This window comes from Cyrtonyx montezumae, unplaced genomic scaffold (genome assembly GCF_038088225.1).
Source record: "Cyrtonyx montezumae isolate F1298 unplaced genomic scaffold, pur_monq_1.0 scaffold_13, whole genome shotgun sequence".
Taxonomy (NCBI): domain Eukaryota; kingdom Metazoa; phylum Chordata; class Aves; order Galliformes; family Odontophoridae; genus Cyrtonyx; species Cyrtonyx montezumae.
Genome location: NW_027071859.1, coordinates 28,454,409 through 28,472,872, shown reverse-complemented (window position 1 = coordinate 28,472,872; position 18,464 = coordinate 28,454,409). Strand labels below are relative to the sequence as shown.

Below are 18,464 nucleotides of genomic sequence, written 5' to 3'. Positions count from 1 at the left end.
GGCAGCTTCTGTGCAGCCTTCTCTGGACAGCCAGCGTTCGGTCACCGTCACATTTAAAAAGAAAACAACACAATAATCGGCATTCAGTTGCACCAGACACTGTGTTCAGTAGAACCACAGCAGGAAAGCTCCAGCTCTCAGCCCTCACAACGCAGCCCAGATACGCTCACTCTTCCCAGCTTCCCCTCCTGGCCATGTCCTGAACTGCTGCCTCCCAAACTGCAGTAAACTGCAGTAAACAGTTACCAACTGGGTGTATCAGCCTGTTTTGCCCATATTGTACACCAGCAAGCTTCCTTTGTGGCATTTTGCCCCATTAAATACATAAATAAAAGCAAGACTTTTTTTTTTTTAAATACAAACAACAGCAACACAAAACAAACACAGAGCGCAGTTAGAACTTTTCAAATAATTTTTATTAACAACAATATGGATTCAACTTTGTCTAGAAGTTACAATTAACATTGTAATGTACTGGCTATTGCCCCTGCAGGGTCAGTGGAAACAGCCTTCAGATGCTCTTACCCTGTTGCCAAAATGGCATTTTATCTTTCAGAGAAGTAAAAAATGCTTCCAACAGCAGGTGATGTTGGGTATGTCTGGAACTGTGCTGTGCATGGCTGAGGGAACAGCCACACCTGCATAACAAAGAGGAAAATATTACATGCTTCCACTGTCCCTGCAGGGTGCAATTCTTATTTCAAAAACCAGTTTTTAGACAGTGACAGCACTTCATGTGATGTTGTAATCCATTTGAATTAAGTTGATTAACACACTTGGAAAAAAAAAAAAAAGTGAAGCAGAAATATCTGGGGCAAATTCTTTTCTGACCTGTATCTCATTCAAACCTAATGATTCTGTAAGTAATCCAGAAGGATTGCATGACACGTGAGTCAGGACAAAAAGTTGGCCCAGAGAGGCAAGTTCATTCCTGGTATAGGTGGGTTCAGTTCCTTTAAGGTCAGTGGAACTGAGCCTGGTTATCCCAACGAAGGCTGAACTTCACGCAGTTGGGTAGAGAGTTCATTGAAGTCAGTGAAACCATCCAAGGATGAATTTAGCCTCAGGTCTTTAAATTTTTATTTATTTATTTATTTATTTATTTATTTATCATTCCTTTGCTGTTATATCTCTTTTCCTCCTTACTCCTCTTTACTGATTGTTTTCCTTTCCTATGTGCTTTTTAATAATGTCCCTTCTTCCCTTTATACATCAGTACTTTGTGCGTTATCTCTTATATAGTCAATGTGACATGGGTAAATTCAGCTAAGTATTACTTTCCTCAGGAAATAATTGGAATACTACCATTTTCACTTTAAACAGATGCCCAACAAAGTAAGGATTTGAATCTGAGCTCCCGATTCAAGAAAAATTCTTACTGAATTCTGTCGAATTTTTGCTTGAGTAGGGATTGCAGGTCTCAATCCAGAAATACTGCTGTACTTCAGATGTTCTAGTGTACATCAGCAATTCGGTATGATTTGACTTACCACAGAAGAGCAGGTGAATCACTCATCACCGTACTATAACGAGAGCAGTCACTTTAGGTAGGATCAATTTGAAAATATCTAACAACTGTGGGCACTGTGAATAAAAGTGTATGATCTTTGCAATCTTGAACCCTAGGCTAAAACACTATATTCATATTTAAATAAAAAGTATAGATCATATAAGCCAGGAGCAAATACAAATTCTGAAAGAAATAATAATCATCAAAACTATTCTTTTCGCTTCTCTCTTCAATCAAATACAAGAAACATACTGATCAGAAAACAGTTATTTGGATGAAGCTTAATTCCTGAAGCTCTTAGTAGGTTCAAATTCTCTCTTCAACAACCCTCTAATGGATTGCAAGGCAGAAGAAATTTTGTCCTCTGTCCCTAGTCAGAAGAAATTTTCATTAGCTATCATGAGCTTGAATTTAATAAGCAGCTCAGGACAAGTCCTGAATAGCCAGACGGGTCTTTCTTTTGTGAAAGTGTCAGTCATGACATTGTCATCTAAAGAGAGAGTGCAGAAACAGGAAACTCCTGATGATGAAATACGAGCAAAGCTTATAAAAATCCAAACAAACAATTCTTCCTCTCCATAATTTCATATATTCGCTACTCTTTCTATTTTCTATCAATATTATGTTAAAAAAATCCTATATGATAAGACTTACAGCTACAAAAATAATATTGGTGAGCATAAAAGAAAAAAAAATCAGGTTTTTAAACCATGATTTGAAAAGATATGATATTCTGGTTTTATTATTACTTTTAAAAGACATTAACATTTTCATACATAATTTATAGAATTCATTCTTTTGTGCACAACATTGTATTAAATAAATTAACTTAAAACTAGAAGGACTCAAGCATGTCATTTAAGGCAAAAATACCAAGTTTCTGTGAGATAAATTATCAGCAAAACCCAAGGCCCTGCTTCTGGTACTGAATGCGTACACTCAGAGCCAAAGCTAAGTTCTTCCACTGCCTCCTTCCTGGCTCAATGGGAGGCAATGATCGGCTCGTGCAGGCAAAGGTGGAAAACTGGAGGCCAATTTGTGATGCCTTTTGTTTTCTGTCCCATCAAGGAGGGGAGGAGAGTTCTGTTACTGACACATGTTGCCGTGTGCCTCGTGTCGTGCTCCTGAGCTGGACCTAAGGGTAGGTGTATTCTTAGGCTGGCAGGAGGCTTCATATAAAAAGCGAGAAAGGCACCATAAACCTCTAGGAAAAAAGAAAGAGAAGCCTAAAAACTTCTAAGTTTTAAAATTTTGCTCTGTACTTTAAACTCTCTGATATGCCTAGATGAACTGCAGACATTCAATCAGTAACTTAAATGAATGGAAATGCGGAAAAAATCTATTTATCTTCACAAAATTACTGTTGTAATCAGGTTTTCGTATAACCAGACTGCACATTAAAGAAAAGAGGAAAGGCTGAAAGTGGTAAATTATATGGCAAATCAGTGGTGAGGAAATTGTGCTTCAAGGTGTCTTTCAGGATTCAACAGCTGAAGTTTGCTCTGGCGTGAGCCATGGAGCACAGTGTACCATCCATGGACCCCACATAATGACACAATATATACACTCTACAGTTCGCATGTACTTTCACATAATAAGGTTATCATGTAATATCCAGGAATACTTTTGTAAAGGAAATATGGAAGCAGAAATTAGAATGGTTTCATAGTAAACAGATCAAGTCCTTCACAATACAATCTACAGCATTTAGCCATGATTAAGACTGGAGTGACATTTTTGATGTACATAGTAAGTTCCCAGCAGGTCTGGGCCTTGAGAAAACACTGCCCTGAGTGAGCTGGCACTGGCACCCCCATACATTCACTGTTCCCACTGCTAGAAGGAAGCTGAGCCCAAGTCAGGCTGTCTACAAGCTTGTGGTGCAGGTAGGGTATGAATTTGGGGGAAGGCAACACACAGGAACCTTGTTCAGCTGGGAAAAATGAAAGCCTGGTTAGGCTCTGCATGGGTTCTTCCAGTGGCGAAGCCTTGCTGGGGATGTGCAGATAGGCACTAACACTGCTCCTGCATCTCAGCAGAAGCGGAGTGTAGGTAGGATAAGAAAAAAGAGGATCTATGAAGCAGGAATGCTCAGTCTGATGTAGGCTTTGAATTTTAAGCCTCAGGTTTGAGGAGGAAAGAGTCTGAAGGTCCTCTACTGGAAACCTTGTAAGAAAAGACTGTGGTTGGGACAAAGTGTTGAGCTATAAAAGTGGGACCAAATTCTCTCTCCTCCTCTCATTTTCTAAAAAAAAAAAACCCAAAAAAAAAAGCACAAAAACAAAAAAAAAAAACAACCCAAAAAAACCAACAAAACCAAACAAAAATCACACACAGAAATAAAAATAAAAAATAATAATAAAAAAAAAGCAAACAAACACAACTGCATTCAATTTTTTCAGTTATCTTTCTACTTCCATTTCCATTTCTGCTTGCCTCCATGGCTTTTTTTGGAAATAGCACTCACTATCTGTGACTGACAGGCTGGAGTTTAAAGAAACTATTTTTGCCTCTTTACCTTCCTTCTTTTATTTGCTATGATCATTTTCCCTTCCCGCCCATTTAAATCTTTTTTCTTCACCAGTTGTGTTGTCTTCCCCTCTTCCCTGTTTTGTCCTCTTCAATTTGGCTCTGTATTTCAGTTCCTCTTTTTCCCTCACTCCCCAGCCTCACAAACTACTGTCGTGGCATCAGGTTGTGACTGCAAGGAAGACTGTCGAATTTTCAAATGAATGAAATACCGCTTCTGCAACAAAGGCAGTGCCTGCATCTTTGCCTCACACACTGCTGCCAAAAACGTTTCAGATTCACAAGACAGTTCCTCAGTGAGTCTGGAAAAAGGAGAGATTCCCTGTCATTCTTAGTGCAGTCAACCAAATTATCCATTTCTGAGGCCAGCCCTGACCTTTAGAATACAAACCTTTCGTAACAATAAGGTGTTCTCATTATAAAGAACAATGTGATAGTAGCAGTGTGTCGGGTACTTTGCCACAACACTGAATCATCAAAAATCAGATGGATATATTGACATACTGTTTTTCAGAGTTAAAAATAATTGATTACTGATGAGCTAATGTGTGTATCTTGCAACTGGCAGCCATTTCTAATCCCGTATATCTGATTTCCTTGGTACCTTGCTAGCAGCTGTAGATAATTCTCTGTTGTAAACATAAACTATCATCTAAATCAGGACATATATATATATTTAATTAGTTCAGAAGCAAAGTGCTTTAATTCTTAACAATTTTTACTTTTGCCCTGTAGAAACAGCACTAGGTCTAAATGCTCGAATTTTTGCTTTTTGATACATCCTGCAGCATTAGCCTTGTAGGCAATTCATTATTTAAACCTACTGTACTACATGAAAGGCTGCCATACTGTAGGTATAAATCTGAATTTCAGCCATCACTTGAACATGCATTTTCATGCAACTAGAAGATATGGGCTCATTCAACTGCTTTTCAGATTCATCCTGTTTTTGTGATTTTATCTCATTAAAAAGGCTTTCAAAATAGTTCATGCTATGATATGTATGACTAGAGGAATGACTCAGCCGATGAAGAAAGCCTATAAGCTGTTATTTAAGTTTGACATGGAGCAGACTGAGTGCTTCTGTACCGTCCCCTGGCTTGTAAATGCTTTGAGATGATCTTGATATTCCAGTCCTTAGAGAGTCAGTGGAGAGAGTTGTTTCCACTAGTGGGCGAGAGATGGCTTCAGTAGTCTCTGTTCCTGCCTCTGTCTCCAACTCTTCATCAGTTATAAATAATTTCGACTCCCTCCATTTGGAGTATACATCTTGGCTACCTCTTGAACCACTGGAGTCACTGCCAGTAATCTGTACATTCAGTTCTTCTGTTGATTGTATAAGGTTTTGTATAGATAAAGATTTTCCTAAATCCATTTGCACCACAGGTTTAACTGAGAGCAAAGGTTCCCCTTCTGCATCCAGCCCTTTTCTCCACGTAAGATCCTTGGTTGCGCTGGGCTGAGCGACTTGTCCGTTATCCTTTGATGCAACAAGGCAAGCGGTGACATCAGAAATATTTTCCTGTGTGGTCACAGGAATAATATGAACGGGCTCAGGCCTACTGATATGCTTCACTGATGAGAAAGGTGGTATTTGCAACGTTGTTGGAGTTGCTGGCTTAGTTGCCTGGTTTATTTGGTTTGATGCGTTGTTAGCTGTTGTGTGTCCATCGTTTGGCACTTGCGTTGCTTGACTATGCATAGCTGGACTGAAAGCATAGTAAGCCTGAGTGCTAAATTCATTTGGTGTCAGTATAAGCTGTAGGCCACGAGGCAGATTGGCACTAGCTGATCTGGATACACATCCACTAATTTGTGCAGAGCTAGACAAATCTTTGCTATCGGACGGACTTTGATAATCAGAAGTCTGCTCACATTCAAAAGCTGGCATTTGAAACGAAGCCAAAGTGAGCGCCGATGCAGATCCTTTTCTCAAAACTTGTTGATAAATATCTAACAGGCAGTCCAGTTTTGACTCAATGGATTGTACCTACAGGAGAAGAGGAAAAGGTTAAGATGAACGCAGAATATAAATATTTGGAGCCCAAGTAGAACGAAAATGTAACTGCTGAAGAGAAAAATGTTAGGAGCTTGATACAAGCTAGTGACTCATGAAAAATAATGTCAAAAGCCTTCTAGCTACAGGTTTTTCATAAGCAAGACGATAAAAAGGGAAAAATCATTAACTTGCAATTTTTTCATTCTTATTTTTCTGTACATGGAACACAGCTGAAGTAATATGATTCATATATCTTTTATGTCATTGTATATAGGAAGCAGATATCAGAGAAAGTTATTTTGCCTGTTTGTCATTTGAAACTGGCAATAAAGTACACAAAAGTCAAGAGCAACAGAACAAGACAAAACCACAGTCACAGATGATCACTCTACCTGTTTCTCCACCTTGACTACACGCCCTAGCATACTGAGGTCATCGGTTGTCTCATTCTCCGCTGTATTCTTTTCTCTGCTTCTTTTATCTGCAGTGATTTGTCCTTTCCCAAGAATTTGGTCAACACTGTAAGAGGAATTAAAAGCTGCTGTGAGACCTGAAAACAGCGCAGTGTTGAAGTGTTCACTCTATCCAGACATTAAGTATTAAATTGACAGTACTACAGCAGAGCACCGGACAAAGAAAATAAACTTAATTATAATAAAAATTTATGGAAAAAAAAAGAGATCGTTGAGCATTTTGACATTACCAGACAGCTTTTCCTTTATGTCAGCACTAACTTATATTAGATACATATATTTTTGTTTGTTTTCACACGCAGTTTAATTTCTGTCTCCCCTATGTCCTGAATACATGCAGGATGGGCAATTTGTACCCAAATTTAACACAGAAATGTGAAATGTTATCAATATTCATTATACAGCAAAAGATGTAACAAGATCCTTATTCAGAGCAGAAGGCACTGTTTTCCTACCGTGACTGAAGGCTCTTGATCCTGCACAACATGTCTAGGTGACCTGCTGAATACTGTTCGATGACATCTTTGACATCATACGGACGAAGTGTTTCCTTAAACTTTCTCTTTGCAACGTGAAATTTCATAATTCTGGGGAAAAAGCATTTCACAGATAAATTTTCAAATTGGTTGCAAAGCAGTGCAATATTTTCTACTGTCAAAATATTGGCAGATAATTTCTTTTTACATTTAAGATATTTTCAGTATGGCTTTACAGTGTTCAGTGATGCTTTTGTGGAAATGGGATGCCACTGAGTAGCTCTTTATGAAATGAAGAGCTTGATTATTATATCTCAGATGTGAAATAATAGGAATGACAAATTTGGAAAGCAAATGACAGTGAGCAGATGACTGTTTATTATGATGCACATTTAAGTAACTGTAACAGAATAATAAAAAATAATTAAAAAAAAACACCAAACACCATCCTGTACTCATGTTTTAGTGGAATGTCAGGAAAACTCTATTTTGTATGGTTAAGGACAGACATTACGATACATAGAGTCAGATTGTTAGTGTACAGTGATCCTCTACTCATTTCTATATTATACACAAATGTGCTTCTAAATAATAACAGCCTTTTCTGACAGTGCTCTGGTTGTTACTTCCCATTCTGGTAACTGCCAGTTAAAATGAGATTGCTTGCCACTAATCTTAAGCTTCAAATACGATTCTGACTACAGAAATTAAAATGGAAAAGGCTTGTTAAGAGTAGTCCATCACCCTGACAGTTCAGGACTGACATTCATGAAGTTTTAAATATATCAGATGATGATGCACTTTCCTTTTTTCCATTGTGAGGCAGTTTTACAGACTAATAGATTTTGGTGTCTTTTGTCATCCGAAAGTCTCTGAAGGTAGGGTATGGATTTTTTTTTCCTTTTAGCTGTCAAATGATGGCAGGGTGCTCTGTTCCTACCAGTCTGGCAGCACAACCTCCTGTAATCTAGTTCTTTATTCAGGTTACGAAGAATAAATGGTGTAGTTGACATACAAGAAAGTATTGTTCTTTTGTTATTATTCTCTCAGTTTAGATGGTCACCATTTTTTACCTCATGCTCTTGATAAAAAATATGAAACTCTTAGAAAAGCAGAGACAGAATTAATGGAATAAATGATGAAAATGTAGTGTGTCAGAGCTGCGTGACTTTACAAGGAAAGAGGCAGAACACTATTTTTTATTAACAACCATAGAATCTTCTTAAGCAACGCGCACAAAAATCCTCATCACCTCTTTGCAGCTTTATAGCACCTTTTTGCTTCTCATAATATTCAGAAATCAAATACAGCACCAAAAGCAGCATGGTAAGTTGTAACTATGCTGCTTCTGGTTTAGGTATTAGCTCATATGATGCCACCTAAGTTCATTTCATCAGGGTTTGGAACAGACCCTCACTGCTTACTTCTTTTTGCTTTAAGTACATACAGTTTTACAGAAACTGTGAAAAAAAATGCTTATAAAAAGCTGGAGCTTTATAAGCCTGTGAGTTAATTAAGAAACATAAAACATGAACTCTTTCAGCGATGGAGCCTAGCAACTGCTCTGTAGTTATTAAATTCAGTTGATTCTCTGTAGTTATTTACTCTCAACTTACGAAGCTCAAATGTCTTTCAGTATCTAGAAATAACCATCTAATTGAGCTTGATAGGTCTGAACACCCATTTGGTAAAATTATTGCAACTATACAGAGCATATTCAAAAATAGCAGTTGAATTGTGAATAAAAAACTTTCGTGCTTCCTTCATCTGTGCTTCTGGAATACAGAGTGGCCTACTCTGGTGTGCGGTTAAATGAAGGTGGGCATCCCACCTGTACAAACAAGGCAAATGAGCAAAAATAATTCATATTCTCTAGCCTACAGACAGTGGGGACAGAGAAAGCAATCAGAATACAGCATGGTGTGTCTTTTCTGGTTACACCACACGGGGGCAAAAAAGACTCATCAGAAACGACTCGAGTCACCATTGGCAATCGCTAACTGCTAGCACGGACCTAGCAGTAATTTAAAGTAAGAATTAACCCAGAAGGACCAAGCTGTGCACGTCTCACAGTTTTTTAAAACATTATTTCCATTTTTAAATCACTGTATGCCATGGTGGAATGTGTTGTTTTTATAACTCAAATATAATGTGACGGAAGATACGCTGTTCTATAAACCTGTCAAAGTCATCAGTAGCACTGTTCTTCTGGTGAGAATTAGCCATGAATGATAGTCTTTTTCAATGATACATCCAGAGAACAGAAAAAAAAAACCTCTTTTGTGTTGAATTAGGCCAGCATGTCCTGTTAATTGTTAGAAAAGTGAAGTCCAATGCCAATTTTTGCCTGACCTTCAGGATCAGCACTGCTATAGAATTACATTGTTTTCAGAATGCGCAAGTTGCATGCATTTCCTTGCATTTGTTGCGTTTTATTTTCCATTCATGTCACCCCTTACATCACTGAAAAGTATTATGAGTACCATTAATGCACTGAGACCGGCACCGAGCATAACATCTCTAACCATCCCTGAAGCCCTGTCACATGCATGCTGTTTTTTGAGCCTGTATCGTGTCAGTCTTGCCACCATCTCAAGAATTGGAACATCATTGCACTGGGATTTCAGGCAAACTCATACACAGGTCTTGCCATAAAGATTAAATGTGAGTAGGTAGCTTTGCCCGTGGCTGGATGAGATACCCACAGTTTGTTTGCTCATTCTCTGCATCAGAAAAATAGGTGTGCACAGATACAGCTGTGCTGATTCCTCCATCCCACTACCCTTAGCTTGCTAGGTAACTCAAACTGCAGCATACAGGAGATATCTGGATCCAACGCAGAGAAGGTAAGGTAATGAAGAGTTAGATTCACTATGTTTAGGGTGTCTGGGTCAATACTGTCTTCTCTTTAGAGCCTTAACTTGTAGAAACCCATTGTCTAGAAGCCAAAGACATTGTTTTGTCCCAGGCTCAATGCTGTAGTAGCCGAAGACACATCAAAGACCTTTGCTGAAACCCTGAAAGTCATCTGTTCAGAAAATATACAAAGCATTGAGAATTAAAAGAAGCAGAGGATTCTGAAACAACACCATGAAATAAATCCATAAGGACTTTTTGTAGAGGTAGCAGAAACATTTCCAAGGCTCATGATAAATGGAAAATCATATTTTCCTTCTTTGACTATTAAATTATGTATGACTACTCAGCTGCACAGCTTATCAGCGCAGGAATTCTCATGTTTCATTATATTTAGCTAAATTTATTATTATTTCCTATTAACAACAAATGAAAATACGTCTGTGCAGTCACTAGAGTTAAAGAGAGAAAAGACCTCTTAGGTCATCAAGTTCCTCTTCCTGCCCTTATTGCACTTATTCCCTATTGCATATTTATTTATTCTTTCTAGTTTTATGTTTCATAAATAATAGAATTTCTGCATTTCTGTTGTTCTTTATTACAGATCTTAGTGCCTTGTGCCATGAAAAAAGATCAGAGATTTTACCATATATGGAAACAAGTTATCTTCTAGTCTCTCTTATATACTTGTGAACTAATTGTGAACTAACAGAGCCGAGTCTCCAGCAGCTGACTGCAGGATATGAACAGCTTTTTGTTCACAGCAAGGCTACAGCCAGTTGATTAGTGCAACAAAACCTGCTGACACAGAAGCTAACTATCAAGAACTGCTTTTGTGCAGTGCTCTTGGAGGGCAGCTTGCATCTGCAGGGAGCAGGACTCTTGCTGGCCTGGAGTTAGCTGCACCTCTCCACACTACTCATCCAACATTTGCACAGAGCAGTTTTTCCTTTCTTTACCTACAGCCTCAGGCCGGAGGCAAACAGAGTTTGGAGTAAAAGGAATGAAAGGGGTGGCACAAAACCTGGACTGAGGAAAGCTCAGCCGGGGGGGCTTTGAAAGCAGGAGGGGGGCTTGAAAGTTTATGGGCAGGTCTGTACAGTGGGTCTTCACAGTAGGACTGCCTGGGAGTCCTGTTTTCTGAAAGTGATGTAGCTGGAATGGATTCTACTGTGTGCTGTTGAGGTCTTTTGTATCCTATTGATTGGAGCTATTCAAGTACCTTCTGTCCTCATCTGCTCCTGTATACCAGCATGAAAGGAAAGCCTCCACCCTCCCCTGTTCCTTTGCAATTCAAAGCTGATGCTAAAAACTAACTTCAAAATGAGGGACAAAGTTTCCATATGGACAGATGCTATCATCTTGAAATTCTACAGTTACTATGTAGTGTCTCAGATCCTTCATCAGATGTTTGCATAGATCCCAGTGTGGTCAGGTAACAGACACTGAATAATAAGGAGTATCAGCTAACTGACAAACTGAATTATCAGTCTCTTGAATTTGGAAGATTAAGGTACAGCACATAACAGAAGTCTGAAGATCATTGCATATTATGCTTTAAATATCTCACGTAAAGATGTGTTACTGAAGAAAGGTGTATATGATGTTTACAATATAGTGATATACTAACATTTGCAGGGAGAAATAGGACATATTTCATGGCTAATTGATCGCAAGTGCAGAATTCTTCTCAAGCTCACTGGTGAAATGAATTGTTCTTCAGTAAGCCGAGTGCACAGTGAGAATGTTGGAGATAATCTAACAAGTTTACTTTTATCAGTTGAATAGTGCATGTCTGAAACAGTGACACTATTGCATCTTTCATATTTTTAGACAATTCCTTTAGATGACCCTGTGGAGGAAGTTTGCCAGCGATGACCTTTAAGTTCAGCATCTTTCCATTAGAGCTGATAACTACCAAGACTATGAACAGTCTGCTCTGGGTGTCCCTGCCTGAGCAGAACTTGGACCAGGTGGACCCAACGGACCCTGCCAACCTCAGTTATTCTGAGATTCTGTGAAAAGCTGCAGGTGATGCACTGAAAACAATTCAGTGGAGAAAATATCTCTATTAATTCAGCTAGTACTAAAATATCAAGTCTGGACAGTATTAAGAACAAGCTGTCCATTAATATCACTTGCTGATACAGTGGCAAGGTGCACTTGGAGCCAGAGTCAGTTCAAAATGCAACATCCCAGACAAGTATATTTGGCACCAGAGCCAAAATATATTCTGACTGTTCCTAATTTGAGCATTTTCCATTCAAAGGAACAGGTCCACCTTGTAGCTGCATGTCCACAGTATATAAGGATTTTTGTCACCTGCTGAAACACTGCTGACAAGAGATGGTTCACAGCAGTGACATTTAAGTAGCCCATTGCAGTGGCCGTGGGCATAGAGCTGGTATCTGACACGTTCTGTGAGGTCATTTCCAGGCACATTGGAAAGATGGTAGGAACAGACATCTGCAAGTGATCTGTCAAGCTGCCTTGGCTTGCAGAAGAGAATTAGAAACTGCCTTACTAGTTATCTGTCTACATTGGCAATCAGTGGAAAAAGGGGAAGGAAATACAAGCAGCTTGCACAGGTTCCCATCGTATAAATTATTTGATAAAGAGCTTGAATTCATTCTTATAGCACTGAGAGAACTAAGGTGAGAATCCCCCTTTAGGAAAACAATACTTTTCCATAGATTTTTTGCAGAACCCCCTCCTGTGGCTGGTGCCTGCTTCCTGGAGAAGTGTGCAAGTGTGATAAGGGGGCCCAGGGGGGCAACCCCCACCCATAGCACCTGGTATGCTGTTGGCAGAGAGGGGACGACAGAACTCTCTCTGCTTATCAGTTTACTCTTTATAGTGGCAGGTTTGCCTGTAAGGACTTTCACTTCAAAATATGCAGTACAAGAGCTTTGGAAGTCTCAGGAGGGTGAATGTTAAATTTATGTATTCAATGCTGGTAATTTTATAAGTTTCAATGTACTTCCTTGGAAAAGAAGGCAACTATTAGTTTTAAATCACTAGGGTTATATTTACTTCAATGGTTAGTAGCAGGCAAGGTTTTGCACAATGGAATGAACGTAATTATCCTGCTGGTACTATAAGAAAGTTGCACTAAAAGCCAGATGACGGTTTCAGGAGTATGGAAACACAATAAAAATGCAAACTTTTGAAGGAAGTAACTTTTCCAAGCAAGGCGATATACATTCAGTAAAGCTATATCAAAATTTAATACAAGAATTTGAATTACAGGAAATATACTAGAAACCAGCACTCATTATTCTCTTTCTTTTCTTAGCCAAATAAAACAATACTTTTGGAAACTGAGAAGTTGATAATGGAAGAGAAACGACGAAGAGAAAGGATGAGTAAACCACGTTAGCATTAGTTACGTAACAAATGCAGTTGCATAATAAGTTCAACTAATTGACATGCAATTATTTAGTGCCTTAATTACAGAAATCTCAAATATTTATTCACTTGGTATTTTTTACTCACCTGATTGCTCTGATGACAGTTTTAAGAGCAGGAGTGAGATCTTCTACTGACACATCACACTGGCACCCTTTATCATCATAAACATCATCTGTTCCAAGACTGGTGTCAGCTGCAAAATACAAGAGAAGACCAAACAATAAGCATTTAAAAACGCCTTTCTTAGTGTTTTCTAGCTGCCTGCACAGTCATACTGAAAAAAACAGGCACTACAAATCAAGTATTAAAAAGCTTCATCAGTTTATGAACTGTATGATGTATGTGTCTGTGTTTAGGCTTGTGTCGTAAAAGGACTGGGAAGTCCCTAGTGAAAATGATAAAAGTTAGAAGGGAAGAAAGCCCTGATATTTTTCATGCCAATGAATAGTGAGTTCCGGTATACCACATTCTGATGTCTCAGTGTTTTTCATCACATTTGCTGTCTTAAGGGAAAGTGGTGAGTTAAGAGATATACAACAAAGAAGCAAAAGACACTAAAGTTAGATTATTTTTTTTAAATATACCACCATCAATGAACTTTTAAGACAAAGGAGAAGATTAATTTCATTTATTAAGAAGGCTTTAGAATGATGCAGTACTTCATTACAGGTAAAAATAAACCAAGTATCTTATTGTCAGAAATCAGTAGAGAACGACATCATGATGGATCAGTTGCCCTCTTAAACTTCACAGCCACATAGATTCTGCAGAGTTCTTTTGCAACAGGCACTCAAGTTAATATATTTATTTGCCTGAACAAAATGGATCCTCTGTTCTTTCCTAACATTGTCCCTGCAGGGTTACCATTTGTGAATCAAATAGAAATCTCAGAAGGGTTCAGTGTATCTCAGTTCTCAAGGAAAAAAAGGGAAGGATGCATGACCATGATGGTTTACAAACTCCAAATACACAGGAATGGGAATGGAGGAAGGAAGGCAGGATCATATCACATCACATGACATACATACACTGGAAGTATGAAAGACAGAGGAAACCTGTGTTGAGGGCAGGTTTTTTTTCCTCCCTGAACGACTCTCATCACGTGCATAAAGTCCAAGTGCCAAAATAAAGAAGAGAATGAAAAATGAAGTAATAACGTATGAAATAGAAAAAAAAAAAAAAAAGAATGGGATTCAGTATTCCTTAATAACACAGGAGATCTCTTTACAGTCTTATGTCCCTACCTATATTCAGGCTATTATTTAAAACACAGGCTCAGTCACTAAAAAACTCTTCAATTTGGGCATTTCAGACATCTTCCTTGTAATCAATTTTAATCCGCAATCAGACAAAAACGTTTGCAGGACATTTTCGCAAGTTCCCTTCTCACAGAGATTGTAAATTAAAGATGAAAAATATTCTTTATCATGCAGAAATGACCAGAAATTTCATGTCATCTTTTAAATCTAATCAGAATTCTATCTTAGAATAAATAGCATTGTACTAGGCTGCATTTTCTGGAGCTGGTATCGCTGTGCTGTCTTCACAGATTTAATATTTGGCCATAATAATTTATTTTCATGAGATATGACCTTAAAAGTTATGTGCTAAAATACTAAGAGTCCTTGAAATGTAAAGGTCATTAGTTCGAAGAACATTTTTGGACAGAAGCTGAAAAATAAATTTGTGGTATTTTTTAATTCCTCATAAAACCTTAACCTTATGTTGTGGTAGTTTCGTGGTTGGCACTGTTCTGACAGGAAACGATAGCAAAGATCACTTCTATGCTTTCTATGATTCATGAACAAAAACTAACCTTGACAAAACTTAAGAGCATCCAAGGGTCAGTTTTTAGGACTGAACAGAAAATGGGATATACAAAGTAAGTGGTTTGGTCAAGGCCATGTATCTGTGGCAAAGCAGAGCTTACTCTGCCTAAGTTCATTAGCCTCTACAATATATTTTCTTTTTTGGCTCTTGCTGAACTGGTATATCCATGATGAACATCTACTCTTAACTGTGAAGAACAAAACATTTATCTTTGACAGATCAACTTAACACAATAGAGATGGCTCACAGCCAAAATAATAATGTCTTCAATTCCACACGCTGAACAGTCAAATGGAACCTTAACAAAGTTCAGTGTTACATCATAAAGATGAAGTTTTCATACACAACTGATATCATCCCTTCTTTGCTATTGCTGCAAGTCAAGCCTTCAATGATGTTAAAAGAGTGATTTTTACTGGCACTCTTTCACAAGCTTCACTACTGACTCTGCTTACATTACAGATAAAATATACATGTCTCTCCATTGCTCCTGCCTAATTAATATTTAGATTTCTATCCAAAAATATAGTTAGCTAAGATAAATAATATAATCAGGTTTTGGGGTATACACACTATTTAGAACCCCATTATCCCCAGAGGTGTTGAGTATACCATGACACTAACTTTCAAGGTGTTATGTCTGCTTAGCCTCTCCAGTTCTTCCAGTGCTGCAATCTCCCAGCTCATTCCTAAATTCCTTACCAAAAATTGAGTTTTTTACATTACTGGTACTTTCAGTGGCTCTCTAAGGTTTAAACCAACTCAGCTATTCTGGCGTAAATTAGGGATAATTTTGCTAAGGTCAGAAGAGCTTCAGCCATGTAATCTCTGTGAAACAGAAGACTCTGACTTGAAAGTTTAAAATAAACATGTATCTATATGATTATCTCACTGATACAGTTCCTGGGTCCTCTGCCAAGTGCAGTGTCATTAATAAAAGGTCCTCCTTAATGCAGCATATCTTTGTAGAACTGTTCTGAGAACAGTATGGTGCAATTAAGAGCTTCACATTGCTCTCATGTGGATACAAAATTAGCAAAATCTTTAAACAGCCGCTGGAAAATTCTTATAAATTTAAGCCAGCTTTAAGAAGAGATACTGCTCCTAATAAATCACCTTCCTTTTTTTTTCCTTTCTAATATTCCCACTGACATGACTTTCCTCCATTATAGGAGGCACTGGGTACTACATGTCAATAAAACTTGAGAAAAGCTATAAACCTTGTTTGATTCATATGGGAAACATTTATGTTTCTTTTTAATACTAAGCAGACTTGGGAAAAGATTTGAGAGATGCATAGTGAGAATTTGGAGAAAAAAAATCCAGCTTAAAAAGTCACTGAACTTGAAGTTCACATTCTGACAAATTTTTCCAGTGGAAGCTCATGTTGCGTACGACACAGTTATGAGGTGAGATGTTCTCGTATTGCTTCTGTCCCTGTCAAGTTCATCCTTGAGGTCAGGGCTGTGCTGGGGCCAGCTTGGCCACTGCAGAGGCTCCAGCTGTTAAAATCACGGCCAGTTCCCAGACAGGATTAAGCTACGGCCTCTGACAAGCTCTGCTCCGTGCTGCCTCCTGTCCTCAGAGAGGTTCCTACCCACCAGTATCTGGGCAGGCAGACCCTCCAGTGCCAGCTCACACAGCCCTGCACACGCCTGCTCCTTCTTCCATCTCTGTACTGCTTAGCCGTGCCTCCTGCTCCCCATTGGGGTGTCCATGCATGGTCCAGGCCTCCCTAGGATTAGCAACAGTCCAGCTTTATCTGCAGGAGCCTCTGCCACTAGCTAAACAGGCCTTCTAAGTCTGCTGCTTGGGCAGCTTGTGCATCTGGCCTTGACAACAGCGTATGCACCTCTTAGTACAGCATTTAGACATACTCCTGGAATTCTCCCTAAGCAGGGTTGTCAGCCAGTTGGACAACTCAGAAACAATTCCTCTTTTTTCAATACCAGTATCTTTACAATTTAAGATGTGTTTTGATCTTAAGCTTCAGTCTGTCCATGTAAATATTTAAATTGGTATTTGTTTCACAACACATTGGCCAGCCACGAATATCTTTGAAGTTGTTAACTTTGGGTCACTGTCTTGTCTTTGCCTCCTATTAATTTCTTCCTTGTTTCCTTAACAGCAGTCTTTGAATTAACATATAGCAAGTAAACAATTACCAACAAATAGAAAGAAGCATTAAAGTCAATAAAGTTACATTGATATTTCCCAGTTTGTCACAGTGTTTATGCATTCTTCTTGCAAACTTGTCAGTTACAATCACCCTGAATGAACAGAATAAAAATTACGCTGTTCTGTAACTTTATATGTCACTAACAAAAAATTATACATAGCTGCATTTCGTATGACTCTGTGCAGAAGTTCTGTGCAAAGATTTGAATTATTATTTCTGTACGTATCATGCATCATTTCATCATAACTGGGAAAACTGTAGCTCTGCTCTGATCACCCTCATGGCTTCATGCTCTCAATGTCAGTAATATTTGAGCAATTATGCGCCCGTTGAACTGAACAGAAAATATTTTACACTCCTCTTTGTTTTCTGGAACTGTCATATGCTAACATCGACAGTCCAACATTAATAAATGCCTGTGCAGATACCATGAATAGCCCTATGGTAATGCTCCCAACACAGCACTGTATTGATCCCAACATAGACCCTCTCATTAGTTTTTTCAAAGCCTACAAATGTGCTTCAGCCTTACTGTGAATCTGCAGGAGATAGCGTGAGCTGTTCGTGTGGGTGATCTAAGTCACTGTGTTGAGGTTAAGTACTCACCTCTTAGACAAGGCAAAATATGAATAGGTGCCTGAAGTCAACAGTGTGCAGATAACCCTCAATTATTAATGTTACGGCACAGTCTTATTTCAACTTGTTAAAATAGAAAAAGCACTGATTTGAAAAAAAAACAAACATTTGATTGATTTTCATGAAATACTTAAATGAAAAATAGCTGGTGGCCTTATTTGCTCAGATGCTGAGTTATAGCAAGCCATACTTTAAAACTAATGCTGGAAATCCAGAACTCAACATTGGAACTGAAGTTCAAGCAATCCATAACTGTTGAGGTTAGAAAGGACATCTGGAGGTTGTCCAACAAGACAACAAGTCCCTTGTTAAAGCCTAGGATTCCCACAAGGTAGGAGCATTTTACTTCACTTTACATTGCCTTGGAAGTGCCTTCCTTTACCTGCAGTACTTGCTGTGAAAAGTTAGGTTTTTAGCCCATATTCTATAAAATATTGAGATAGCCTCCATTTTTAGTATTTCCACAATGTCACATTGCACAGAAAGTTTCACAGAATCTCAATTACTTTTTCCCTCAAAAAACTACCCTAGCTATAAACACCATCATGTTTTATGTTCAAACAAT

The 18,464-nt window shown here is 38.4% G+C and overlaps 1 protein-coding gene across 1 annotated transcript in view; it reads right to left on the bottom strand.

Moving 5' to 3' along the window:
* Positions 1-3,881: 3,881 nt before the first annotated feature.
* KCNQ5 (potassium voltage-gated channel subfamily Q member 5) overlaps positions 3,882-18,464 on the bottom strand; it is a 244,422-nt gene continuing 229,839 nt past the window's right edge. The window contains exons 11-14 of the mRNA XM_065730893.1: positions 13,339-13,447; positions 6,967-7,098; positions 6,431-6,557; positions 3,882-6,029 (exon numbers count right to left, since the gene is read on the bottom strand). Of these exons, the coding sequence (XP_065586965.1) occupies positions 5,088-6,029; positions 6,431-6,557; positions 6,967-7,098; positions 13,339-13,447 (1,310 nt within the window). The 3' untranslated portion in view covers positions 3,882-5,087. The remainder of the gene's footprint in view (positions 6,030-6,430; positions 6,558-6,966; positions 7,099-13,338; positions 13,448-18,464) is intronic.